Source organism: Suncus etruscus, chromosome 15 (assembly GCF_024139225.1).
Source record: "Suncus etruscus isolate mSunEtr1 chromosome 15, mSunEtr1.pri.cur, whole genome shotgun sequence".
NCBI classification, from domain to species: Eukaryota; Metazoa; Chordata; class Mammalia; order Eulipotyphla; family Soricidae; genus Suncus; species Suncus etruscus.
Window position 1 is genome coordinate 33,970,169 of NC_064862.1, and position 27,493 is coordinate 33,997,661.

The 27,493-nt window shown below is 44.4% G+C and overlaps 1 protein-coding gene and 1 non-coding gene across 2 annotated transcripts in view; one reads left to right on the forward strand and one right to left on the reverse strand.

The window, feature by feature from the left end:
• Positions 1 to 27,493, reverse strand: part of KREMEN1 (kringle containing transmembrane protein 1) — an 87,302-nt gene that overhangs the window by 15,829 nt on the left and 43,980 nt on the right. The window contains exons 4-5 of the mRNA XM_049788086.1: positions 8,887 to 9,011; positions 3,941 to 4,094 (exon numbers count right to left, since the gene is read on the reverse strand). Of these exons, the coding sequence (XP_049644043.1) occupies positions 3,941 to 4,094; positions 8,887 to 9,011 (279 nt within the window). The remainder of the gene's footprint in view (positions 1 to 3,940; positions 4,095 to 8,886; positions 9,012 to 27,493) is intronic.
• On the forward strand, positions 26,453 to 26,561 carry LOC126031807 (U6 spliceosomal RNA). The gene has a single exon (XR_007503632.1). It is a non-coding gene; the product is annotated as a U6 spliceosomal RNA (small nuclear RNA).

Genomic DNA, 27,493 nt, shown 5'->3' on the forward strand with positions numbered 1-27,493 from the left:
AGGACCAAAGGTGGTTGGTTCGAATCCTGATGTCCCATATGGTCCCCCGTGCTTCTACCAGCATATGGCAGGTGTCTCCCCATCTACTGCACTGCCCTGACAGAGGTGAAGAGAGGTATTACTTCTTTGTTAAAATTAAATTCCCTGGGCCCGGAGAGATAGCACAGCGGCGTTTGCCTTGCAAGCAGCCGATCCAGGACCAAAGGTGGTTGGTTCGAATCACGGTGTCCCATATGGTCCCCCGTGCCTGCCAGGAGCTATTTCTGAGCAGACAGCCAGGAGTAACCCCTGAGCATAGCCAGGTGTGGCCCAAAAACCAAAAAACAAACAAACAAACAAAAAAGTCGGGCTGGAGAGATAGCACAGTGGTGTTTGTCTTGCAAGCAGTCAACCCAGGACCTAAGGTGGTTGGTTCGAATCCCAGTGTCCCACATGGTCCCCCATGCCTGCCAGGAGCTATTTCTGAGCAGATAGCCAGGAGTAACCCCTGAGCATAGCCGGTGTGGCCCAAAAACCAAAAAAAAAAAAAAAATGTTAGCCAAGTTCAATCTTTAGCTGCAACAGAGGCACTAAACTGATCATTTATTTTGATATAACAGGATGTAGAGAAGTCACAGACATTTCTAGAGGAAACACTGGTTGAAAAGGTAATTGACAGGGGCCGGGAAGGTGGCGCTAGAGGTAAGGTGTCTGCCTTACAAGCGCTAGCCAAGGAACGGACCGTGGTTCGATCCCCCGGCGTCCCATATGGTCCCCCCAAGCCAGGGGCGATTTCTGAGCACATAGCCAGGAGTAACCCCTGAGTGTCAAACGGGTGTGGCCCAAAAACCAAAAAAAAAAAAAAAAAAGAAAAGGTAATTGACCACATGAGCTCTGCTTGCAAATTCTTCTCCTGTTCTCTCCACCAAACATGCATACTTTAGGCAAAGTCAAGCTATAAACTTGGGCTAGGATTTATAGAAAGGCACTGTATGCAGAGGTTAACCAAGGGTTGTCTAGAAATATGTTCAAGTCCTGCTGCCTGATATCTGTGAATGAGATTTTATTAGGAATCAGGATCTGATTGTGCTCAAGAATTACTCCTGGCTCTGCACTCAGGAATTACTCCCGGTGAGCTTGGGGGATCACATGGGATGCTGGAGATTGAACCTGGAATATCTGCATGCCAGGCAAGTGTCCCGTCTATAGTGCTATCTTTCTAGCCCCAGGAAACAGGGTATTGACCAATGAAATTAAGTCAAGAGGAAGCCATACTAGATTAGGGTGGGCTTAATGCCAATAATTAATCCTTAGAAGTAGATCAAAATACCAAGACCTGGGTTTGATTCCCAGCATCCCATATAGTTTCCCAAGTCTACTAGGAGTGATTTCTGAGTGCAGACCAAGGAGTAACCCCTGAGTGATGCAGGGTGTGGCCCCCAAACAAAAAAAAAAACAAGCAAACAAAAAATACCAAGAGAAACACACACAGAGAGAAAACAGCCACAAAAAGGAGGTGGATCCACATCACTAATCATCAGGGAGATGCAAATCAAAACAACGATGAGATACCACCTCACACCCCAGAGAATGGCACACATCACAAAGAATGAGAATAAACAGTGTTGGCGGGGATGTGGAGAGAAAGGAACTCTTATCCACTGCTGGTGGGAATGCTGTCTAGTTCAACCTTTATGGAAAGCGATATGGAGATTCCTCCAAAAACTGGAAATCGAGCTCCCATACGATCCAGCTATACCACTCCTAGGAATATACCCTAGGAACACAAAAATACAATACAAAAACCCCTTCCTTACACCTATATTCATTGCAGCTCTATTTACCATAGCAAGACTCTGGAAACAACCAAGATGCCCTTCAACAGACGAATGGCTAAAGAAACTGTGGTACATATACACAATGGAATATTATGCAGCTGTCAGGAGAGATGAAGTCATGAAATTTTCCTATACATGGATGTACATGGAATCTATTATGCTGAGTGAAATAAGTCAGAGAGAGAGAGAAAAACGCAGAATGGTCTCACTCATCTATGGGTTTTAAGAAAAATGAAAGACACCCTTGTAATAATAATTTTCAGACACAAAAGAGAAAAGAGCTGGAAGTTCCAGCTCACCTCAGGAAGCTCACCACAAAGAGTGATGAGTTTAGTTAGAGAAATAACTACATTTTGAACTGTCCTAATATTGAGAATGTATGAGGGAAATGTAGAGCCTGTTTAGGGTACAGGCGGGGGTTGGGTGGGGAGGAGGGTGATTTGGGACTTGGGTGATGGGAATGTTGCACTGGTGATGGGTGGTGTTCCTTTTATGACTGAAACCCAAACACAATCATGTATGTAATCAAGGTGTTTAAATAAAAAAAAAATTATAATATAAAAAAAAAAAAAAAAAACAAAAAAAAACAAAAAGGAGGTGGAAGTGAAGAGATGTGACTACAAGCTGAGGAACGTCTGCCCTGACCAGAAGCTAAGAAGCAAAGAACCCAAAAAACAACAACAACAAAAAACAACCTAATGTTTCCCTAGAACCTTGTAAGGGAACAAGGTCCTGAGTGGTTAATTTCCACCCTCCTCAACTATGAAAGAACAAACAACAAACTTTTGTGGGGTTTTTTTTTTTTTTTTGGTTTTTGGATCACACCCAGCAGTGCTCAGAGGTTACTCCGGGCTCTATGCTCAGAAATCGCTCCTGGCAGGCTCTGGGGACCATACAGGATGCCGGGATTCGAAACACTGTCCTTCTGTATGCAAGGCAAACACCTTACCTCCATGCTATCTCTCTGGCTCCAAACTTGTGTTGTTTTAAGTCTGTTTGCAATCATTTATTGTGACTATCCTTGGAAGTCATACATACCAGATGACATTTTTACTTAAAACTGAGCTGCTCTGACTTCTCAAGATTTCAAGTGAATGGACTAAAGAATAAAAAACTGAGCCTGGAGAGATAGCACAGTGGCGTTTGCCTTGCAAGCAGCCGATCCAGGATCTAAGGTGGTTGGTTTGAATCCCGGTGTCCCATATGGTCCCCCATGGTCCCCCATGCCTGCCAGGAGCTATTTCTGAGCAGACAGCCAGGAGTAACCCCTGAGCACCACCAGGTATGTCCCAAAACCAAAATAAAATAAAATAAAATAAAATAAAGAATAAAAAAACTATTGACTCAGTTGTCTAGTTTAGTAATCTCAACTCTTTCCTTTTGCTGCCTCATTTGTAGCTGTCTTCCTGCCACCCTATGTCTGGCTATTTCTTTTTCTTTTTTTTTTTTTTTAGTTTTTGGTTTTTGGGTCACACCCGGCAGCGCTCAGGGGTTCTTCCTGGCTCTACACTTAGAAATCGCTCCTGGCAGGCTTGGGGGACCATATGGGATGCCAGGACTCGAACCACCGTTCCTCTGTGTCTAAGGCAAACGCCCTACCTCCATGCTATCTCTCCGGCCCTGGATATTTCTATCTGTTTTTGTTTTTTCGGCCACACCCTGTAACACTCAGTGGTTACTCATGGCTATGAGGTCAAAAATTGCTCCTGGCTTGGGGGACCATATGGGAACTGAAGTCCGTCCTGGATCAGCTGCGTGCAAGGCAAATGCGTTACTGCTTCGCTATCACTCCGGCCCCATGTTTGACTAGTTCTACACAGTACTGTGGCTCTCGAAAATAGTTCCCACTGAGTGGCTGACTGGATTATGATGAGGTATCAGATGGCCCAGCAGACAGAACATGTTGTTGGCAAGTCCAAGATCCTTGACCCATACCCCATATAGACCACACTCTGTCCCCACTGCACAACTCAGACAACTTCAAGCTTATGCTCTCTCTTCACTTTCATTTGAATCCAGTTTCCAAGAGAGGCAAAAGTGGAGACTTCTTGTACAATGACACATCCCCAAGAGTCTGGCCATTGACTGGGCCTTGGGCAATGAGAGGAGTGGAATGTACTCACTGTCAAAGAGGATGATTCTGCCATCACCGCCACAGGGCTGGGTGTGATCCCCAAAACAGACACTGTTGCATTCAGTACTGGCTGCTTCCCCGTACCTCCGGTAATCAGGATTGTTTCCACAGAAGCAAGCATAGCCTGATTCCATTCCAGCAAACTGCCATAACAGAAAAGCAGCACTTGGTTACCATCAGTCTGGGAGTTCAGGGGCCTAATGGTCTGGCAGGGCCAGCCCTGGTGGGCAAACAGCTTTCTCTTCCCTTGTCTCACAATCACATTTCGTGACACGTGTTTTCTTTAGTGAGCATCCCTTTCACTGTGTGCACATCTACTGTAGACTTCTAGGAATGTATGATGGGGGTAGCATGAATACTATCAGAGAACAGAACCACATGACCCCAGTGATCTTCCCTTTATCACCCCTGGCAACCACTGATTGGTTTTCCACAACTGTAATAGATCTTCCTCAACTTACAATGGAGTCCAATAAACCCACTGTAAATGGAAAATCCCACAAGCAGAATCTGTGTTTGATACTTCTAATTTATTGAAAAGCACACTTTAGCCTAGCCTACCTTAAATATGTTCAAGCACTTACAGTACCCTACAGCTGTGTAAAATTGTTACTTTGACTTTATAATAAAGTGTTGAATATCTCAGGTAATATGCACCTTACTGAAAATAAAAATTAAAAGGTGGGCCGAAGAGATAGTATGGAGGTAGGGTGTTTGCCTTGAAGGCAGAAGGTCAGTGGTTTGAATCCTGGCATCCCATATGGTCATCCGAGCCCGTCAGGAGCAATTTCTGAGTGTAGAGCCAGGAGTAACTCCTGAGCGCTGCTGGGTGTGACCCAAAAACAAAAAACAAAAAACAAACAAAAAAAAAGATATCACTTTTACACCACTGAAAAGTTTAAATAACAAAAGTTGAACTATTATTAAGTTTGGGATCATCTGACAGCCTTTTCAAGAATCCTTATCCCACGCTCAGTCCCATTAATATGTTAAAAACTAAATTTTTTTTGTTTTGTTTTGTTTTGGGTCACACCTGGCAGCGCTCAGGGGTTACTCCTGACTCCACGCTCAGAAATCGCTCTTGGCAGGTTCAGGGGACCATATGGGATGTCAGAATTCGAACCAATGACCTTCTGCATGAATGGCAAACGCCTTACCTCCATACTATTTTTCCAGCCCCAAACACTAAAAATTTTTTAAAGGTTACTTATTTACTTATTTAATATTATTTTTGGGTCAAACCTGCCAGTGCTCAGGAGTTACTCCTAACTCTGTGCTCAGAAATCACTCCCAGTAGGCTCAGATACTATATGGGTTGCTGGGATCAGAACCATTGTCCTTCTGTATGCAAGGCAAACGTCCTACCGCTGTGCTATCTCTCAAGCCTCCAAAACTAAAAAAATAATTTTTTTTTTGTTTTTTTTTTTGGGCCACACCAGTTTGATGCTCAGGGGTTACTCCTGGCTAAGCGCTCAGAAATTGCCCCTGGCTTTGGGGGACCATATGGGACGCCAAGGGATCGAACCGAGGTCCTTCCTTGGCTAGTGCTTGCAAAGCAGACACCTTACCTCTAGCGCCACCTCTCCGGCCCCAAAACTAAAAATTGTTTTTGTCTTTTTTTTTTTTTGTCTTTTTTTAACCACACCCGGCTATGCTCAGGGGCTATTCCTAGCTTTGCTCAGGAAGCCTTCCTGGCATGCACGGGGGGCCATGTGGGATGCCGGTGACCGAACTCAGGTTGAGAGCACGCAAGGCAAGCGCCCTACCCGCTGTTCTATTTCTCCGGCCCCAAAACTAAAAATTTTTTAAAAATATTTTCCTACTTGGTAATGTTTGAGGGTGACTGGTTGGGACCTTTGGGAAAGATTAAAGTATAAAGAATGAATGGATTCTTATTTATTTATTTTTTGGTTTTTGGGTCACACCCGGCAGTGCTCAGGGGTTACTCCTGGCTCTACGCTCAGAAATCGCCCCTTGGGCCCAGAGAGATAGCACAGCAGCGTTTGCCTTGCAAGCAGCCAATCCAGGACAAAGGTGGTTGGTTCAAATCCCGGTGTCCCATATGGTCCCCCCATGCCTGCCAGGAGCTATTTCTGAGCAGACAGCCAGGAGTAACCCCTGAGCAACGCCGAGTATGGCTCAAAAACCAAAAAAAAAAAAAAAAAAAAAAAAAGAAATTACTCCTGGTGGGCCCGGGAGATCGGGTGGTATGTCAGGGATCGAACCTGGGTCAGCCATGTACAAAGTAAACACCCTACCAGCTGTGCTATCACTTTGGGCTCCAATGTTTTCTTTTCTTAAAGGCCAGATAGTAAATGTATTCAGCTTTGTGTACTATAGGGTTTCTTCTTAACTACTCAACTTTGCTTTTGTAGCATGAAAAATATACAGAGGAAGGCTGGGGGTAGTTTGTGGTTCAGTGGTAGATCATATACTATGTCATGTATAAAGTTTTAGGGTCAATGCTTAGCAACTTTCTGCACGTTCCTCCCCCTACCCTGAATCTCTATGTTTCAACATTTATTTAGAATAATAAGTATATAGCAGGATATGGCCCCTTACTGACTCCTGATCTACATGACTGCTACTATGCTGAAATTATCCTGAAATCAACAGGATCTAAAAAATTATTTTTGGGGTTTTTTTTTTTGGTCACATCCAGCAGCGCTCAGGGGTTACTCCTAGCTCTATGCTCAGAAATCACTCCTGGCAGGCTTGGGGGACCATATGGATGCCAGGATTCGAACCACCATCCTTCTGCATGCAAGGCAAATGCCCTACGTCCATGCTATCTCTCTGGCCTCCTTTTTTTTTTTTTCAAAACTGTTTTGTTCAGGGCAGGAGTGATGGCTCAGCAGTAGGGCATTTGCCCTGCACACAGCTGACCCGGATGGACTGTGGTTCGATACCCCAGCATCCCATATGGTCCCCCAAGTCAGGAGTGATTTCTGAGTGCGTAGCCAGGAGTAACCCCTGAGCATCACTGGGTAAGGCCCCAAAACAAACAAACATTTTGTTCACTCTAATTTGTCTTTCCATATAAATTTTAGGAACAACTTATTTAATTTTTCAAAAACTTAAAAGATTCTGGGGCTAGAGCATTAGCACAGCAGGTAGGAGGTTTATCTTACATGCAGCCAACTCAGGTTCATTTGTTTATTTGTTTGATTTTTTGGGACACCCCTGGTGACGACCAGGGGTTACTCCTTGCTACATCCTCAAAAATTGCTCATGGCTTGGGGGATCATATGGGATGTCAAGGGATCGAACTGAGATCCGTCTTGGGTCAGCTGTGTGCAAGGCAAGCGCCTTACCATTGTGCTACCACTCCAGCCCTGTTTTTCTTTTTGTTTGTTTGTTTGTTTGTTTGTTTTGGGGCAACCCAGATTCGATACCCTGCATCCTATATGATCCCCGAACCTACCAGGAGTGATTCCTGAGCTCAGAGCTAAAAGTAATCTCTGAGCACTGTCAGGCATGGGCTCCCCACTGCCCCCCCCAAAAAAAAAACAAAAAAACTTTATAAGGATTTTTATAGATTTCTGTGAATTAACATTTTAGCAATATTGAAACCTCCAATCAATGAAGAATGCTATATCTACATTTATTTAGTCGTGGTTTAATTTTCTCTTGCAATGTTATAAAGTATCTGGAAAAGAGGTCTTAGGGGTCACTCCTGGCTGTATGTTCAGAAATAGCTCCTGGCAGGCATGGGGGGACCATATGGGACACCGGGATTTGAACCAACCACCTTAGGTCCTGGATTGGCTGTTTGCAAGGCAAACACCGCTGTGCTATCTCCCCAGGCCCCTAATATATTTTGTTTAATTTGTGCTCTGTGTGTGTGTTACTGAATCATACTCAGGGTATTAAGGGGTTTAGGGGGATTCTGGATTTATGCTCAGGAATAATCCTTGACAGTGCTCAGAAAACTGGAAGTGGTGCCAGAGGGTTAGACAGGATTGCAGCCACTAAAGCTGCATGCACTGCAAAAGCTTTTTATCTCCTGTACTATCTCTCTGGTCCAATCTGTGCTAATATAAATGAACTTAAGTGGTTTCATTTATTTTTTTGGTTTCTGGATGGGCTGGATGTGCTTAATCCTGCTCTAGTTTTTGTGTGTGTGTGTGTGTGGGTGGGGTGAGATGGGGGACACACCTGGTGATGCTCAGATGTTACTCTGGGCTCTACACTCAGGAATTACTCCTGTTAGATGCTGGAATCAACTGGGTCAGCTGCATGTAAAGCAAGTGCCCTGCCGGGTTGTAAACCTCAGTCTTTTAAATTTATATGCTCAATTAATTACACAAAAGCCTTACTAAACCAGCAGCCTTACAAAGGTCCTGGACCCTGCCAGCCTGTTCTCCTTGTTTGGGCTTGATCAATGGATTTTGACTGTATTATTGAAGGAAAAAAGGAAAGAAGAATGAAAGGAAGGGTCCCTTTCTTCCTTCTTCCTCTTTTTTATTTTTAATATAACAATGGCATTATTGAAACTTAGAGCCACCAAATTAATTTCTCAGAGAGATATGGATAGGAAGAAAAGAAAATATTTAGACTGATATCCCAGCTAGAGCTGCTTACCAAGAAAATATCACTACATGGGTTTATTACCAGACTCTGCAGCACTAGACAAGTCCCTGCTTACAACAAAGAAGGGTACAAAGGAAATATATAACTCTGTTGGCAGTCACATAAGGATTCGGGGGATTTTCCTCCCTTTTTTCTCATTTTTAGACAAAATGGCTGTCTTGCCCTCTTTACACATAAGCCTCACCCTGTCTCCAGTAGAAAAGAATGTGTGCCATGATGGGTTTTTAATTTATATCTATGAATATACATCTTCACACATGTACACACATGCATTTGCGTTATCTCAGAAGAATGTATTTACATCTTTAAGTTTTCCTACAGATATATCGCACAAGTCATTACCTTGAACCTTTGACTCCGACAAAAACTGATACAGGTTTGTATGGTGAGTTTGTTAGACGTTTTACTGGCGCCAGTCAGAGGAGGTGGGTTTCCATGATCCTTGTAACAGCCAAGGTTTCCAGGCACTGGAGAAAAGAGAAAAACAAAAGAATTTCACAACATCTGGCTGTGAAATACTGAGAAGGAAAAGAGATTTATGCCAGGTGCGGAGATGAAACTCAGTCAATATTTCCACTCCCGAGGTACAAATAACTAACAAGCAACTTGCCTTTCTTTTCTTTGTTTGTTGGTACTATCTCAACGGCCCCATAAGCAACACATTTGGAAGCCTCAGTGTCCTCTGTTAAACCCATGCTTTTGCTTATTTTCTAAACATACGAGACCCAGGTTTACCTTCAACTAACCCTGTGAAAAAGTTTTTAACCTGCTCAATATTTTTTTGTTCATTTTGGATTTTGATGATGGAGTTATGCCCAGAAGTGCTCCCAAGACCATATGGTGCCTAGAACTGAACCATGCCTCTGAAACACACACATGTCCATCCTGGGTCTGTCCCGGGTTGGCCACGTGCAAGGCAAACGCCCTACTGCTGTGCTATCGCTCTGGCCGGAATATGTTCAATATTTAAGAGCAATTAGCACAGAAGATAACTCAGAACAATATTCTAAACATAGAGATGCAACAATACATTTCAGTCACTAAAAGGTAGGAAAGCCCTTGGCCTGTACTCACTTTGTTCCATATAAAGTTCCACAAATAATGTGTTTCCCCAAGGTGCTTCTGTAAATCTGTATTAGTTTCCCATTACTGCTCTAACAATTACCACAAATGTAATGCTTAAAATAGCATAACTGAGGACTAGAGTAGTAGCACAAAAGGAAGGTGCTTGCCTTGCATATGGTAGACCTGGGTTTGATCTCAAGTTCAAAAATAAACAAATAACCATAAAAACTCCAACCAACCCAAAAACAATAACAAAAAATCCTAACTCCTAATCTTACAGCTGAGGAGGTCAAATATGCTACAGGGCTCACATTTCCATCTCCTGGAAATGTTCTCTATTCCTTGGCTTGTGATCATACCTTTCATGACTCATCATCATACCACTTTCTTTTTTTTTTTTTTTTTGTGGGTTTTTTTTTTTGGGGGGTCACATCCGGCAGTGCTCAGGGGTTATTCCTGGCTCCACGCTCAGAAATTGCTCCTGGCTGGCACGGGGGACCATATGGGACGCTGGGATTTGAACCGATGACCTCCTGCATGAAAGGCAAACGCCTTACCTCCATGCTATCTCTCCAGCCCCTTCTTTTTTTTTTTAACGGTTAATACTTTAATCCATCAGCCAACAAGACCCCCACACTGGCCAGCCAGGACCACCTCTCTAAGGAGATGAGACCCACCCAAGGTCATTAGGAAGATTATATAGGGAAGGGATATAGGAAGGTTCTAGCTTTCTGATGATCTTTAAAATGACTGGCTATTGTCTAGGGGGACCTTCCTATGGGGACCTTCCCTTGTACTTCCCGGACAGGCTACCTGGTATGGCTAGGTAGTTTGGGGTGGTGTCTATTGAAATTAGCTTGTTCGAAGACCTATACCATGTGGTTCTTACAAAATGGTGTCTCTCCCTGCTCAGAACCTGAGAAGAAGCCTGCCATGTGGCCTTTACAAAATGGCATCCCTCCTTGTTCAGAACTCAGGTCCCAACATTCCCTCCTCTTCTTATAGACCTGAGTAAAATCTTTGACTCTCCTTAAGGTTCCTTGTGGGCACATACTGGGACCTTAGCACAAGCATCTTAATCAGGGAGGTTTTCCAGGGTGATTGAACCACTGTTTATACCAATCTTTTTGTCACCTTTCCTGCTCCTGCAAACTAGCCTTTACCTGCTGAAGTGTTTTATTGGTGACTCCTCACTTGTTAGCATAAAAACAGTATTCCCCTAGAGTCTAAGTTTAGTCCCCACCTTTTCTGGAAAGCAGCTTCAGCTAACATCCTGATCAGCATCCACTTGATGAGAGAGTTCAACTTGTTCTCACCCACCCTCTCCAGCCAGGCATGACACCTGGGGTGGAAGAATGACTCATCATACCACTTTCTATGGCTGATTTTCCTGCCTTACTGTTATGAGAACATATGTGATCAGAGTGTGTCAACTTGGTTAATTCAGGTTACTTTCTCTATCTCAAAATCCTTGACCAATATATCTATAAAGTCTCTCATGTCTTTAAGGTAACACATTCAAAGATTTTGGGTTTGTGGGGTTGGAATAATAGGGTGTTTACCTTACATGTGGTCAACCCAGGTTGGATCCCCAGCTTCCCATACAGTCCCCTAAACCTGCCAAAAGTAATTTCTGAACACAGAGTCAAGAATAACCCCCCTGGGGCTGGAGAGATAGCATGGAGGTAAGGCATTTGCCTTTCATGCTGAAGGTCATTGGTTCGAATCCCGGCATCCCATATGGTCCCCCGAGTCTGCCAGGAGCGATTTCTGAGCATAGAGCCAGGAGTAACCCATGAGTGCTGCCGGGTGTGACCCAAAAACTATAAATAAATACATAAATAAAAAATAACCCCCCTGGGCCAGAGAGATGCCATGGAGGTAGGGTGTTTGCCTTGCATGCAGAAGGATGGTGGTTTGAATCCTGGCATCCCATATGATCCCCTGTGCCTGCCAGGAGCGATTTCTGAGTGTAGAGCCAGAGTGACCCCTGAGCGCTGGCGGATGTGACCCAAAAACTAAAAAATAAATAAATAACCCGAGTGCTATTGGGTGTGGCTCCCCCCAAAACAAAACAAATGATTCTGGGTTCTGGAAGCAATTAGTTAACCTACTACAGGGAATATATTAGTGTTATTAGTGTTTCATAACCACACAATCAGTTAGGTAGAAGAAGCACTATCTCAGAACAAAGAAATCTGAATAACAGTGGGAAATAACTGTCAAACTTTGCTTCCAAGATCTTATGGTGATCTTGCCTCATTCCCTCCCTATGAGAATGGGCTGGATTAGAGGTTACTTCTGACTAACAGAATTTGCTAAGCTTCATTGATATTACTCCTGTCATTAGAGATGGTGATCTATGTCTTACTATTAGACTCTGCATTGACCCATTGGCTCTTCGGCTTGGTAAAGCAAATAAGAATCTCTGAGACCACGTAGAATGAAAAGAACTGAGGGTGGCCTCAATAGCTTCAGTATCTGCAAAGAATGATCCTATAACAACTGTGTGATCCTCAGGTAGACTCCTCTCCATGGAGCCTTCAGATGAGATACCAGGCCTGGCAGACATCTTGATGGAGCCTCGATGCAGAGGAGTCAGCTAAGCCATGTCCAACTGTCCTGATCCCAGGAAGTGTAAGATTATAAATGTGCGATGTTAAGTCATTAAGATTATTTGTTCCCGGGAGGTGGGTGGGAAGGAGGGAGATTTGGGACACTGGTGATAGGAATGTTGCACTGATGATGGGTGGTGTTCTTTACATGACTAAAACCCAAACACAATCATGTAATAAAGTTGTTTAAAAAAACACAATCATGTAATAAAGTTGTTTAAAAAAAAAGATTATTTGTTCCAGGGGCCAGAGAAATAGCACAGTGGTAGGGCATTTGCCATGCATGCAGCCGCCAGACAGATGGTGGTTTGAATCCCAGCATCCCATATGGTCCCCTGAGACTGCCAAGAGCGATTTCTGAATGCAGAGCCAGGAGTAGCCCCTGACACCTGCCAGGTGTGATCCAAAAAACAAAAACAAAATAAAACAAAAAAAATTACTTGTTCGATATTGGCAGACAGTAGTATTAAACCAATATGCTTACATAACACATGTGAAAGTTTTATTGAATGAAGAAATAAGTGATGGGCTGTGGGAAAAAAACAAGCTCTCTACATTTAACTTTTCTAAGATCACGAATCATTCTACTATTAAAAGAAGCGCTTTCCCTGTTCTATTTGACTCCTTAGCACTTATACAACTGAGGATATAACAATGAAGACCAGGTTCTAGAAGCATTTCTAAGCACATTATGAGTTATATATTGCCCAATTCCAAAGCAAGCCATACAGAGTTTTCAAAAGCATTTCTGGGGGCTGGAGTGATAGGACAACAGGAAGGGGGTGTGCCCTGCATGAAAGTGGTCATGAAAGAGGTCAATCCCTAACATTTTACATAGTCCCCTAAGCCTGCTAGTAGTAATTGCTGAGCACGAAGCCAGGAGTAACCCGAGCACTGCTGGGTATGCCCCCCCCAAAAAGGCAAGCATTTTTATGTGCATATTTATTTTGGTTTTGCTTTGGGTGACACCCCTGTCTCTGTGCTCAGAGGTCACTCCTGAAGTGCTCAAGGAACATATGTGGTAGAGTCGAACCGTGTCCCTCCCAGGTTGGCCATATGCAAGGCGAACGCCCCGCCACTGTGCTATCTCTCCAGCCCACAAAGGAAGCCTCTTAACCTTTCTATCTCTCTGACTCCGCATAGACCTTCTGGCACATAAAATATACATGTGGAGCTGGAGTTATAATACAGCAGGTAGGGAGTTTGTTTTACATGTGGCTAACCCCGGTTCAATCCCTGGCACTCTAGGGTCCCCAGAGTCTTGCCAGAATTGCTCTCTGAGAACAGAGCCAGGAGTAAGCCTTAAGCACAGTCAGGTGTGGCACCCCAAAAATCTATACTCACATATCTAATTTTTGCCACCATATATACCTAATCAACTCGATTTAAATTGACAAGAAGTATCTGCTAACTCAGAGAGTCATCCTTCCCCTTTTAATCCAAGTAGTTACTGTGTTCCCTTGCGTCACACATGGTTCAAATATAACAAATGCGGCTCACCACTCAAATGTTAAATGTATCTTTCGGAAACAACCCAAATCTCTATAGTAGCAGCTGTAAACAGAAAATTTCTAGGCAGTAGGAGTCTTAAACTGCTTATATCTTAAACACTTAAACACAGTGGGGGCCTGGTTTAGGAATGCCTGAGGTTTAGGGTTTGAACAAATGGAGTGAATGGAAGCATCTCTAGTCAGGAGCATATCACAGAAGATTAATTTGGTAAAGGGACCTTGCTTATGGAAGCCTGAGTCATGCATGTAATAGTGCTTAATAAGAACTACTTGGTCGTTTACTATGAATTTTGTCTCATTTATTCCATTATGCTCGCAAGTAAGCATGTTATTATGTATTACTTTATAGGGAACCCAAGGCACAAAATCATACAGGTTAGCATTAGAAGCAAGGCCGTGGACTGCTTTAATGTAGCTGGAACCTATATTCACCACAAGCTTTATTTAGTGGTGAGCAATCCAGGCAGCTCACATTTTAGTGGGAAGTAAGAGATCTACACATCCACCAGGACACAGGCTGCTGGACGTCCAAGCACAGCCTGCTAACTGCTCTCAGGACTTTGATCAATAGTGGCCTGAGGCAGCATCCCTTTGGCCCAGAGGTCAGTCACTTGTTAGTACAGTTGATTTCACCTCCTAAAATAGCAGCAAACAGTTGCCATCTGTCTCTGCCCATGCTACCATGTTCTCCATTCAGGTGCCCATCTCCTTCTATTTTGACATTGGCCTCCTGTCCTCTCTTTGTTTCAAGGCTCATTCTAATCTAGTTAGAAGACTTTTTATTGTGGGGGCATACCCAGCTATGCTCAGAGCTTACCCTTGGTTCTGTGCACAAAGGTCACCCCTGGTAGGGCTCAGGGGACCACATAGGATGCCTGGGGTTCTGCCCCCTGCAAGGAAAGCTCTTTATTCAGCCCTTGTACTATCTCTTCGGCCCATAATCTATAAAATTCTGATACCTGCAATCAGAATAATCTTTGCAGTGCATTTTAAGCAGAAAGAGTGACAAGAGCAAAGGTTTAAGACTAGAATGTCCTTGCCCTTTAGAAAACAAAAATTCTGAAGGGTGTGAGAAGACAAAACAGCTGGAGATGCATGGAGGGGCCCTGCCTGAAACTCTCAAAGCTCCCTAGCTGGCCCTCAAGATAATGTCGATTCTCACATGGCACACAAGGTCTCAACAGTGGTGTCCTTTATCCCCCTGACCACCACCACCATAGCATGACCATCCACTGCTCAGTTCACATTCTATATAAAGGAGAAATTAAGTTGTGTGTGTGTGTGTGTGTGTGTGTGTGTGTGTGTGTGCGAGCGCGCACTAACAAACCAAAACCCAATTCAGGGCTCATGCACTGAAATTACAGTATATCTGCAAGTTTTTCAATTGCACACTGCTCTCTGCTCTCTATTCTTTTATATCATTCCTTCTGTTTGGAATACTTTTTCCCTGTTCCAAATTATAGCCTGAGCTTATTTCTCCTAGGAAGTCCTGTAGACCCCCCTCCCCCATTTGATTACCCTTTCCCACCCCACTAAGAAATGTTAGATGGCCCTGCTGTGTTGTCCATTAGCAGCCTATGATGATCTACATCTGCTACGCTTCTGACATTTTACCATGAATGACTTCAGGGTAAGATTGTGTCTTCTGAATACCATTGTCTCCCAGGCCTGTATGGTCTTCACCACGGAGCAGGTGTTCCAGAATAGTGTTGAACTAACAGCCAATGGAGTTAATGGGTAAAGGTACTCTGCAGACAGCAGTGAATGAAGAGAGCATATCAGCATATGGCTTTTCTTTGTGTTTGTTTTTTTGGGCCACACCTGGAGCACTCAGGGGTTACTCCTAGTTCTGCACTCAGAAGTCACTCCTGGCAGGCTTGGGGGCCCAGAGGGGATGCTAGGGATCAAATCTGCGTTGGCTGTATGCAAGGCAAGTGCCCGATCCACTGTGCTATTGCTCCAGCCCCAGCATACGGCTTTAACAGTCCTCCTAAAGCCAGTGTCAGCTGGTGATGTAGTTCTGAGGTAGAGTGATTCTTTGTGTCTAAAGACCCTTGGTTCACTGCTGGCTCCAAAAATAAATGAATGAATGAATGAATGAATAAAAAAGTAACCATCCCTTTTATTGCCAACTCATTGTCCTCCCTTGTTATTAGAAAATCATTTCAGGACTGGAATGATAGCAACAGCAAATAGGACATTTGCCTTGCATGTGGCTGACCCAAGTTCGATACTCAACATCCCTATGGTTCCCTGAGCTTGTCAGGGTTAATTTCTGAGTGTAGAGCCTGGAGTAACCCCTGAGTACCACTGGTGTGACTCCAAAACAAAACAAAATCAGTTCAATTAACTGAATTTTCTCTTTATTTTTTTTTGGGGGGGTCACACCTGGCAGCACTCAGGGGTTACTCCTGGCTCTGTGCTCAGAAATCGCTCCCGGCAGGCTCTGAGGACCATATAGGATGCCAGGATTCAAACCACCGTCCTTCTGCATGCAAGGCAAACACCCTACCTCCATGCTATCTCTCTGACCCCAAGGGAGGGCTTTTATGCTGTCCTTCTTTCTGCCATTGATGTTATAGCTCAAAAGTTGCTTTCATTTGCTTACTTTTTGGGACTTGACAATATTCTGAAGAAGTCTAAAGTCTGTATGTTGCAGCAATCATCAACATGGTTTTTGTTTGTTTGTTTGGGTTTTTGGGGGGTCACACCCAGTGTCGGCGCTTAGGAGTTACTCCTGGCTCTGTGCTCAGAAGTCACTCCAGGCAGGCTCAGGGGTCCATATGGGATGCCGGGATTCGAACCGGAGTCTGTCCTGTGCTGGCTGCGTACAAGGAAATGCCCTGTGCTATCTCTCTGGCCCCACCAACATGGTCTTAAAAAGGGAAGTTAATGGGGTGGAGAGAGCACAGCGGTAGGGCATTTGCCTTGCACATGGTCAACCCAGGAGGAACCTGGATTTGATTCCCAGCATCCCATATGGTCCCCCAAGCTTGCCAGGAGTGATTTTTGAACACAGAGCCAGGAGTAACCCCTAAGCATCGCTGTGTGTGCCCCCCCCCAACAAAAAGATACTTAGTCTGGGGCTGGAGAGATAAAATGGGGTAAGGTGCCTGCTTTGCACATAAGTAACCCCAGTACCAGTAAACCTGGTACTATGTATGGTTTCCAAAGCATTTCTAAGCTCAATATCATTAACAATAGAATGAGGAATAATACAGCTCCCAAAGGATTCTTTTGGGAGTTAAAATGAGATAAGGTAAATAAAATAAACACAAGGCCTGGCAAGATAGTATGTACTAAACTGTGTATTATCATTATATATAATGAGGCTTTCATCATTCACCACACAAACAAGTACAACTTGCTCAGTGATAGAAAAGTAAAATAGCATTCAATTAAAAGACAAAATCAAAGGCAGGCCTTTTAGAAAACTGGGTTTGATTCCAAATATTAAAATATGAATGTCTTACATGTGGCTAGCACACCATGCTCTTTCCCATAATATCTCAGGTGAAACTCATAAGGCAGGACAGATGAGGTGAAGCCTATGTTAAACCCTAGCTTAACAAGGCTGAAGAAATTGTGTATATGTGTGAGCGGGGGTGCTAGCTACAACAGTTAGGGAGCACACATAACTGACCCAGGTTTAAGCCCAAGCACCTTATCGTCCCCTGAGCAATGCTGGGTACAGCTCTGGAGTACCCTCAACACTCCTGGTGCAGGTCTCTAGCACACTGGCACCAAAGGGCTTGATCACCACTGCATCTTTGCATCTTCCAGCTCCAGCATTGAACTGATGACCCAGTTAGTCAAGAATCACTGATGAGGGGCCGGAGAGATAGCACAGCGGTAGGGCATTTGCCTTGCAAATGGCAGACCCAGGACCAACGGTGGTTCAAATCCCTGCGTCCCATAAGGTCCCCCATTCCTGCCAGAAGCGATTTCTGAGCAGAGAGCCAGGAGTAACCCCTGAGTGCCGCCAGGTGTGGCCCAAAAACAAACGAACAAATAAAAATTTCAAAAAGAGAATCACTAATGAGAGGGGCCAGAGTGACAGCACAGTAGTAGGGTATTTGCCTTGCTGTCCAGGGATGGACTCAAGTTCGATTCCCGGCATTCCATATGGTCCCCAGAGCCTGCTGGGAGCAATTTCTGAGCGCAGATCCAAGAATAAGCCCAGAGTGCCACTGGGTTGTGGCCCCAAAACAAAAACAAACAAACAAACAAAAAAGAATCACAGCTTGGGAGCTCCCCTCATCCACAAAAGACCTTTCATGAAGATATAGAAGATGGAACTGGAGTGCAAAGATGAGTTTGATGCTTGAGGATTCTCATCCCTTGGTTTTTTCCTAGGTGTTACTGGCCCCCTTTTCTTATAGGGCCTATCTGCAGAAATGGGCCCAGTGAAAGTGACTCCTTGAAATGATGTGTCAGCCCCTCAAAGCCCTGTGCATCATGAGGTCAGCCTCTGAGACAGTGGCCAGCCTCAGCCCTCTGACTCGCGCTGGAAAGTGTGGCTCGAAGAAGTCTCGCCAAAGAGGACACGTCATGCCATTTTCAAAAGCATTACTGGTCAGCTGAGAGGATTTCCAGACCGTGTCCCACCCTCAGCTCTTCCCAGAAGGGAAGGCAGGAAAAGTCCATTTGAAAAGGGATATTTGTTCTCAAATTCCTTTTACTTTCAAGACCACTTTAAAGTGCTGTGGTTTGGTCATGCATTTTTCCCTCTTACCAAAGAGGCTTCGTTGCCTACAATTTTTTTTTAAATCATCTTAAAATACAAATGGACCCCTTGTTTATCATACTTGATGCTTTTAAACTCATGACAGTTACCAACATTCTCTTCAGAGGTTCGGACTTCTGGGCAGAGAGAGGTTTTAGAGGAGACTGTGTTTCTCTTCACACTCCCCCAGAATTGTTCTTTTACTATCACAAGAAAATGGTGGGAAGCCATGGTGCATCTTCCTAAATGCCCCCAACATTTGGCTGTCAACTGCTGCCACACTGTGAATAGCAAAGTGACTCCCAGGATGAGAGCCATTATTGCTGACCCCACTTTCTCAAAGGACTAGCCTCTGGTTGAGGACAAGTCAAAGGGCCTCAGTACAAAGCTGGACACAGCTCTTCTGCAAGAGGCTGAGCTGGGCCTGCAGTTAGTGAACTGCAAATATTGAACATGGAGAGTCCTACCAAGAAGTGGGTAATGCAACCAGTCTTGATTGGGCCACAAAAGCTGACCAGTGAGCCAACTATGTTGACCCACAAGTGGAAGAATAGACAAGCCGCCGAGAGGGATTGATCTGGCAGACTGTGTGGCCCCAGAGAAAGAGAGGGAGCAAGAATGAATACTTGGGACTGGAGAGATAGTATGGAGGTAAGGTGTTTGCCTTGCATGCAGAAGGTTGGTGGTTCGAATCCCGGCATCCCATATAGTCCCCTGCCCTGAGCCTGCCAGGAGCGATTTCTGAGCATAGAGCCAGGAGTAACCCCTAAGCACTGCCGGGTGTGACCCAAAAACCAAAAAAAAAAAAGAGTGAATACTTTTCCAGGTTTTGGAGATATAGGGACTCCAATAACTCCCTTTATGTTGGCTTAAGTGAGTTTCATTTCTTTTTTTTTTTTTTTTAATTTTAATTTTGGGCCACACCCGTTTGACACTCAGGGGTTACTCCTGGCTATGTGCTCAGAAATCGCCCCTGGCTTGGGGGGACCATATGGGACGCCGGGGGATCGAACCGCGGTCCTTCCTTGGCTAGCGCTTGCAAGGCAGACACCTTACCTCCAGCGCCACCTACCCGGCCCCCATTTCTTTTTTTGTGTGTGTGATTTTGGGTCACACCCGGCAGTGCTCAGGGGTTATTCCTGGTTCCATGCTCAGAAATTGCTCCTGGCAGGCACGGGGGACCATATGGGATGCCGGGATTCGAACCAATGACCTTCTGCATAAAAGGCAAACGCCTTACCTCCATGCTATCTCTCCGGCCCTGAGTTTCATTTCTTCTTTTTTTTTTGAAGTGACACTCCATTTATTTTTATTTTTATATAAACTATTTAAGCACGATTGTAGTTGTGTTTCAGTCATTAACAGAACACCCCCTTTATCAGTGCAACATTGCCATCACCAATGCCCCCTCCCTCCTTCCCATCCCTTGCCCCCGAGTTTCATTTCTTATCGTCAATTTCTGTATACAAATCTTCCAAAGTAACTTGCACAGGGACATTTTGATCGTTGTTTTGCTATGGGGCCACACCTGGCATTGCCCAGGGGTTTAATTAAGCCAGGACTTACTCCTGGCTCTGTGCTTAGGCCCAGTGGCACTCAAGAAAACATACAGAGCTGGGGATCAAATCTAGGCTTGTCAAGCATTGTGCTCAGTCCATTGAAGTACATCTCCAGTCCATGAAGTCTTGACTATTACCAAGTTTTCCTTTTTTGTTGTTGTTTTTTTGGGTCACACCCGGCAGTGCTCAGGGGTTACTCCTGGCTCTAGGCTCAGAAATCGCCCTGGCAGCACAGGGGACCATATGGAACACTGGGATTCGAACTACCGTCCTTGTGTATGAAAGGCAAATGCCTTACCTCCATGCTCTCTCTCCAGCCCCTACCATGTTTTCTAGTCCCTCAGGTCTGGAATACATGGCTGGCCCAAGTTCAATCCCCAATATCCCTGTATGGTCCCCTCAAACACCACCAAAAGTGATTCCCGGTGAAGAGTTAGTTACCCTATCACATGGGGTGTGGCCCCCAAACAAAAACAAACAAAAAAATATCAAAGTCCTCATCTTGTATTTAGAAAACTTCTCTTGCTCTGCCAACTCCTTTTATTTTTTTCCCTCATATTAAATATAAGTATCAAATATAGCAAACCTTTGGTTCTGGATTATAGTACTGAGAATGCCAAAAAAGGAGGGAGTTATGTGGTGAGCTGGAGGTAATATAAGTTTGTTGGTCAATGGGCTCGGAGAGATAGCACAGCGGCATTTGCCTTGCAAGCAGCCGATCCAAGACCAAAGGTGGTTGGTTCGAATCCCGGTGTCCCATATGGTCCCCCGTGCCTGCCAGGAGCTATTTCTGAGCAGACAGCCAGGAGTAACTCCTGAGCACCACCAGGTGTGGCCCCCCCCCCCCAAAAAAAAAAAGTGTGTTGGTCAAGAGTCTTGGATACTGAGTATGTACTGGCATATAGAAGTCCTACATTTGTATGCCCAGCACCAATGACCGACCAGTCCCCAGCTCTGAGCTGGGAGTAGTCTTTGAGTACTACTGGGTATAACTCCAACAAACAAAATCTTCAGAAACGATGTAATTCCTCTAATTTTTATTTATTTATTAGATCTCCCAAGCAATGTTCAGGGTGCTGGGGGTCACCCATTTCTTACGATACTCAGCCACCCAAACCAGGCAACTTAATGCTGGGGCCCAGCAATTTTAAGTTCACAAGGGTCCCACCTGCATAGTACTTGCAGCAGCGGCAGTGGTAGTGGGGGTCAGGTCTCCTGTATGCTCTGTATGTGCTCTAGCCCTCTGAGCTACCTCGCAGCTCTCTGCTTGAACTTGTACCTAATGTAAACACTTTCTGCCCCAGCTCCCTATGCTGGTAGTGTCTCCCTGCCATGGTTACAAATCCTAAGGAAGAGAGAACGCAGTGCTGCTATCCTACTGGAGGATCAATCACCTCAAACATTCCCATCAAGCAGTGTGACTTCACTTCCTGCAGTGCCTCACCCGGCACCTCTGCAATCTCCATTCCAAATCTGAATGAAAGCTGCCATTTTGGTCCTAGTTCTTTCACAATAGGGTCCCACCCCAACGCTCTACCTTTATTTCTCAATACAGACTCACCCCAAATCTTCAAGCAACTCAATTCATGCCTCTGGTCATATGTGAATACAAATAAATAAATACATGCTTGCTTTGTTTTTAATCAGTGTGGGAGCACACCTGGCAGCTTGGGGGTTACTCCTAACTGGGTGCTCAGCCAGTGCTCAGTGGTTTGGCAGCCACTCCCTGCAAAACTAAGGACCCCCCAGAAGGTGTTGCTGGAGATCAAATCTGGGACTTTGTGCAAGGCATGTGGTCTAATCCTTTTGAGTTACTGCCCTAACCCCCAGACTTTTCTGCCACTATATATATATATTTTTTTTTTTTTGTGGTTTTTGGGTCACACCCAGCAGTGCTCAGGGGTTATTCCTGGCTCCAGGCTCAGAAATTGCTCCTGGCAGGCACGGGGAGACCATATGGGGCGCCAGGATTCGAACCGATGTCCTCCTGCATGAAGGGCAAACGTCTTACCTCCATGCTATCTCTCCGGCCTCACCACTTTGTTTTTTGTTTTGTTTTGTTTGTTTCTGTGGGTGACACCTGGCAGTACTCAGGGTCTATTCCTGGCTTATGCTTGGAAGAAACCCCTGATGATTCTCAGGGTACCATATATAGTGCTGGGAGTCTGAACCAGGGTCAGTTGCATGTAAGACAAGTGCTCTAACTCTTATCCTGCCTTCTCTATCACTACTTTCCCCTCTTCCTTTCTTCCTCTTCCTCCTGTCTCTTCCTTCTCCTCCTTCCCCCCCCCCTTTTTTTTGAAGGGGGGGTCACATCTGGCAGTGCTCAGGGCTATTGCTGGCTCTGTGCTCAGTGATCACTCCTGGTTGGCTCATGGGATCATATGGGATTTTGAAGATCAAACACAGGTCAGCCTTGAGCAAGGCAAGTGCCCTATCTTCTGCTGTATCTGCTGCTCCAGCCAGCTTTGATTCTCTTATGATATTTTACCTTTAGGGAATTCAGTAAAGACTCTGATGCCATACAGCCTTGATATATCACAATGGCAGTGCTCTTCTGGTGGGATTGCTTCCTACCCAAAATTGAATTTCTGGTGACTTACTGAAAGTAGATCATCTTTGAGGAGATGGTAATGATTTCTCCTCTTCCTATTTGTGTGTCTTCCTCTCCTTTTAAAACTGGGCTGGCTTTGCAACTTACTCTGATCCATATAAGTGGTAGATTTCTGAATTCATGCTTCCTTTCTCTTACATTAGGCACAGCATTACAGATCTGAAGATTCTGCTAGAAAAAAATCTAATAGATTTCCCCTCACACACACACTCCTTATTTCTCCTTAAATAAAACTATTTACTTTACTAAAAAAAAAGCCACAGGGTCAAAATATAGTACAGGGTTTCAGGTGCTTGCCTTGCTTGTGATTTGATCTCAAGCACAGCTGGAGTAATTCCTGAGCACAGAACCAGGAGTAACCCTGAGCACTGTAGGGTGTGGTATCAACTTCCTCAAATCCCTCTTCCTCTCAATTAGTGAGCACCTGTGATGGTCTTAACTGTTATATGTTCTGTGGGAAGATTTTTAAACAAATGGCTCTTTTCAGCAGCTACTAAGGAAAAGATTTGAGGGCATGTGGTGTCCATAAATACCATGAATTCCATCCTCCATAGACAAATATATAATCCAAGTCAAATGAAAGCACCTGTTATACAAACACAGATGAAGAACAAACTTTACGTGCCCTCTTCCAAAGTGAAGTCTCCCTGTCATAGAATTCCCTGCTTTTGACTTTGAACAACTTAGTCAAACTGGACAAGTTGATTGGACATAAACTGAGAATAAGTTATTAAAATAGGATTCTGAACAATGCTAATTTGACCTTGTAGAAGGGTTAATTAAACAAAAATGTTAAGTGATCTAGAAAGAAAATAAAAAATTTTAGTTTTCATTAATATTCATTTCAATATTGCACTGGTGATTAGCTAATGTTGGATGCTTCCTTTTAGCTGTAAGTGTAAATGACGAACAGAAAATGTACTTTTCCTAAGGTGAATTTCTGCCCATGGAATGTAGGCATGACCCAGACGCCTGGCCAAAGCTGCTGCTGTAGTGTTTTATGCAAAGTTCAACTCTGGGGAGTCCTTTCCCAGCTGAAAACAGCTGGGCTGGGAACACTGTGGAAATGGCCCGGCATTTTACAGAGTCTCTGTAGAATGTACAACAAATGATTCCTGGATACCATCTCGCCTGCTTGACTCCTGAGGCCTGCGATTTCCCAAGTGCAAAGAAGAAAAGAAAACGACTTAGAGCCAACAGCTTGAACGGCAGACCCTCTGTCGCCACTGAGTTAATCCCTTGGCTTCCACAACGTCAAAAAGGCCATCTCAATAATTCAGCATGCTATCAGGATTTTAAACTCTAATTCCTGAACAATCCACAAAAGAAAATTCTCAAGAATGACCTCAACAGTGCCCAGGATCATTCCCAGGGCTTCTGATTTCAAGAAAATAAAGAAAATGGAACTGTCCTCAAATACTGCAAGGGAAGGACATTCATTAGGAGTCCTAAAGGGTCTTGCATTATGAGTCCTAGATTCATAAATCAATTGGCTCAGAGTATAAACCTCATTAAGTGAAATCAAAATTCGTTTTTTTTTTTATTTACACAATGAGCGGTGGAGTTAAAAAGTGGCCATACAGGGGCCGGAGTGATACTGCAGTGGTAGGGCCTTGCACACGGCTGACCCAGGTTCAATCCCCGGATCCTATGTGGTCCCCTGCGCTGCCAGGAGTAACCCTGAGTGCCACCAGGTGTGGCTCCAAAAGAAAACATTTTGTATAATCAAGACGGTTTTGTGGGGCCGGAGAGATAGCATGGAGGTAAGGCGTTTACCTTGCATGCAGAAAGTCAGTGGTTCAAATCCCAGCATCCCAATGGTCCCCTGATCCTGCCAGGAGCGATTTCTGAGCACAGAACCAGGAGTAACCCCTGAGAGCTGCCAGGTGTGACCAAAAAAAAAAAAAACCCCCCCCCCCAAAAAAAAAACACAAACAAAAGACTGTTTTGTTTATTTTGGGATCATCTGGCTCGGCATTCAGCACTCCTGATAGGGCACAAAGGACCATCTGTGATGCTGGGAATTGAACCCAGGTCAGCTGTTTGCAGAGCAAGTTACCTATCTGCTTTTTTAACTCTTCTAATTAAGACTACTTTAACCACCATTTCTTTTTTTGTTGTTTTTGTTTTTGGGTCACACCCGGCAGTGCTCAGGGGTTATTCCTGGCTCTATGCTCAGAAATCGCTCCTGGCAGGCTCGGGGGACCATATGGGATGCCGGGATTCGAACCACTGACCTTCTGCATGCAAGGCAAATGCCTTACCTCCATGCTATCTCTTTGGCCCCAAAACTCAAAATTCTTAAAGATCTACAACCATAGGGCTGGAGTGATAGCACAGTGATAGGGCATTTGCCTTGCAAGCAGCCAACCCAGGTCCAATAGTGGCTCGAATCCCGGCATTCCAATGGTCTCCTGAGCCTGCCAGGGGTGATTTCTGAGCACAGAGTCAGGAGTAACCCCTGAGTGTCATCAGGTATGACCCAAAAACCAAAAAAAAAAAAAAAAAATCACCAAGAATCTACAACCATAAATTTTCACATCTTGGTGGGTTTTTTGGGGGATCATTACTTGTGTAAGAAGTAATGAATGCATTTTTTTAACAGTCAGGCTGTTCTTTGATCAAAGGAACATAGTGCTGGTGAGGTCATCCAAGGGATTACTCCTGGCTCTACACTCAGAAATCGCTCCTGGTAGGCTGGGGGACCATATGGGATGCCGGGATTTTGAACCACCATCCTTCAGCATACAAGGCAAACACCCTACCTCCATGCTATCTCTCCGGCCCCATATACCCCTAATTTTTAAAAATTTGGGTAAAAAAAAAAATTGGGTCATACTCAGCTGGATCTCGAGGATCACTTCTGAAGGGTCGGGGAACATGTGGGGTGTTGGGATCAAACCTAGGTTCAGTTGTGTGCAAGGTTAGGGTTAGGTTATTTGCTGTACTATGTCTTTAGCCCCAACTGTTTATTCTTTGTTTTTTTTTTTTGTTTGTTTGTTTTTTGTTTTTGGGCCACACCCGGTGACGCTCAGGGGTTACTCCTGGCTATGCGCTCAGAAGTCACTCCTGGCTTGGGGGACCATATGGGACGCCGGGGGATCGAACCTCTGTCCGTCCTAGGCTAGCGCAGGCAAGGCAGGCACCTTACCTCTAGCGCCACCGCCCGGCCCCATCTGTTTATTCTTTAAAGTTGGCCTGGACAATACTCAGTGTGCAGGCACCTAAATTCAAATCCTGGAACTGCATGCCATCTCACCCCAAACACCATCCTGTGTAGTCTTGCAGGCTCCCAGCACCACTATATCCAAACTTTGGAACTTCTAGGCTGGTTGGCTGAGAACCATGAGAGGTGGTAATCCAGGCCTCCGAAGAATGGCTTGGGAACCCCCTCCCCACTGCATCGCCCTTTCCCTGAAAAATAGAGATTTTAAAGTTGGGCAAGCTCTGTTTTTGGACAAAAGAGGCTTTCTTTTGTCATGTACCTTCCTTCCCATGCTCACGATGATACCCTGTTCAGTGCTCTCAGCATTCTGCTCATTATGCCCAGTACAGACTATCTTAGATGTTTAACTCTCCCTCTGGTCCAAAATTAGCAGCTGTGGACCATGACCATGCTGTGGACAAAACATACTGTATATGGTGTGACATATGATTGGAGCTTAAAAAATGCGATTTGGGGGCTGGAGAGCTAGCACAGTGGCCAACACAGTATATACCCCAGTTCAGATCCTGGCCCCATATGGTTCCCTGAGCCTGCCAGGAATAACCGCTGAGCGCTGCCGGGTATGACCAAAAAAAAAAAAAAATGAGATTTGATGCTCACATTGGTAGCACATATACTAAAACTGGAATGACACAGAGAAGATTAGGATGGCCCCTGTGCATGGTTGACACATAAATTCATAAAACGTTTTATACATTTTTGGGATTTTTGGTTTTTTTTTGATTTTTGGGTTTTGGGGCCAAACCTGGCAGCACTCAGGGGTTACTCTTGACTCTGTGTTCAGAAATTTTTCCTGGCAGGCTTGGGAAGACCATATGGAATATTGAACATGGGTCGGCCATGTGCAAGGCAAATGCCCTACCTGCTGTGCTATCTCTCCAGCCCAATGTTCCATATTTTCAAAATAAGAGATTTGTCTGTTATTAACCTAAAAAGTCCTGTGATTAAAAATTATCATAATTTCATGTGACTTTTATTTTATTTTATTTTATTTTATTTTTTTGGTTTTTGGGTCACACCCGGCGGTACTCAGGGGTTACTCCTGGCTGTCTGCTCAGAAATAGGTCCTGGCAGGCACGGGGGACCATATGGGACACGGGATTCGAACCAACCACCATTGGTCCTGGATCAGCTGCTTGCAAGGCAAACGCCGCTGTGCTATCTCTTCGGGCCCGTGACTTTTATTTTATTTTTTTTTTTTTGGATTTTTGGGCCACACCCGGTAACGCTCAGGGGTTACTCCTGGCTATGTGCTCAGAAGTTGCTCCTGGCTTGGGGGACCATATGGGACACCGGGGGATCAAACCGCGGTCTGTCCAAGGCTAGCGCAGGCAAGGCAGGCACCTTACCTTCAGCGCCACCACCCGGCCCCATGACTTTTATTTTTAATAAATTTCAATAATAAAAGCTTTATCACCTTAAAGAGAACTAATTTTTATTAAGTATAATAACAAAAACTTTAGTCACTAGTTGTAATAATTAACTCAGATATCTGTGACCTATATGCAAAGTATTGCAACTTAGGTAAATCATATTGTATATTTAAATCCAGATCCTTTTAGTGTTATATTTATACATTTTTAATATTCAAAATTTATAGAATTTTATAATATTGTAAATTTATTTTAATGAA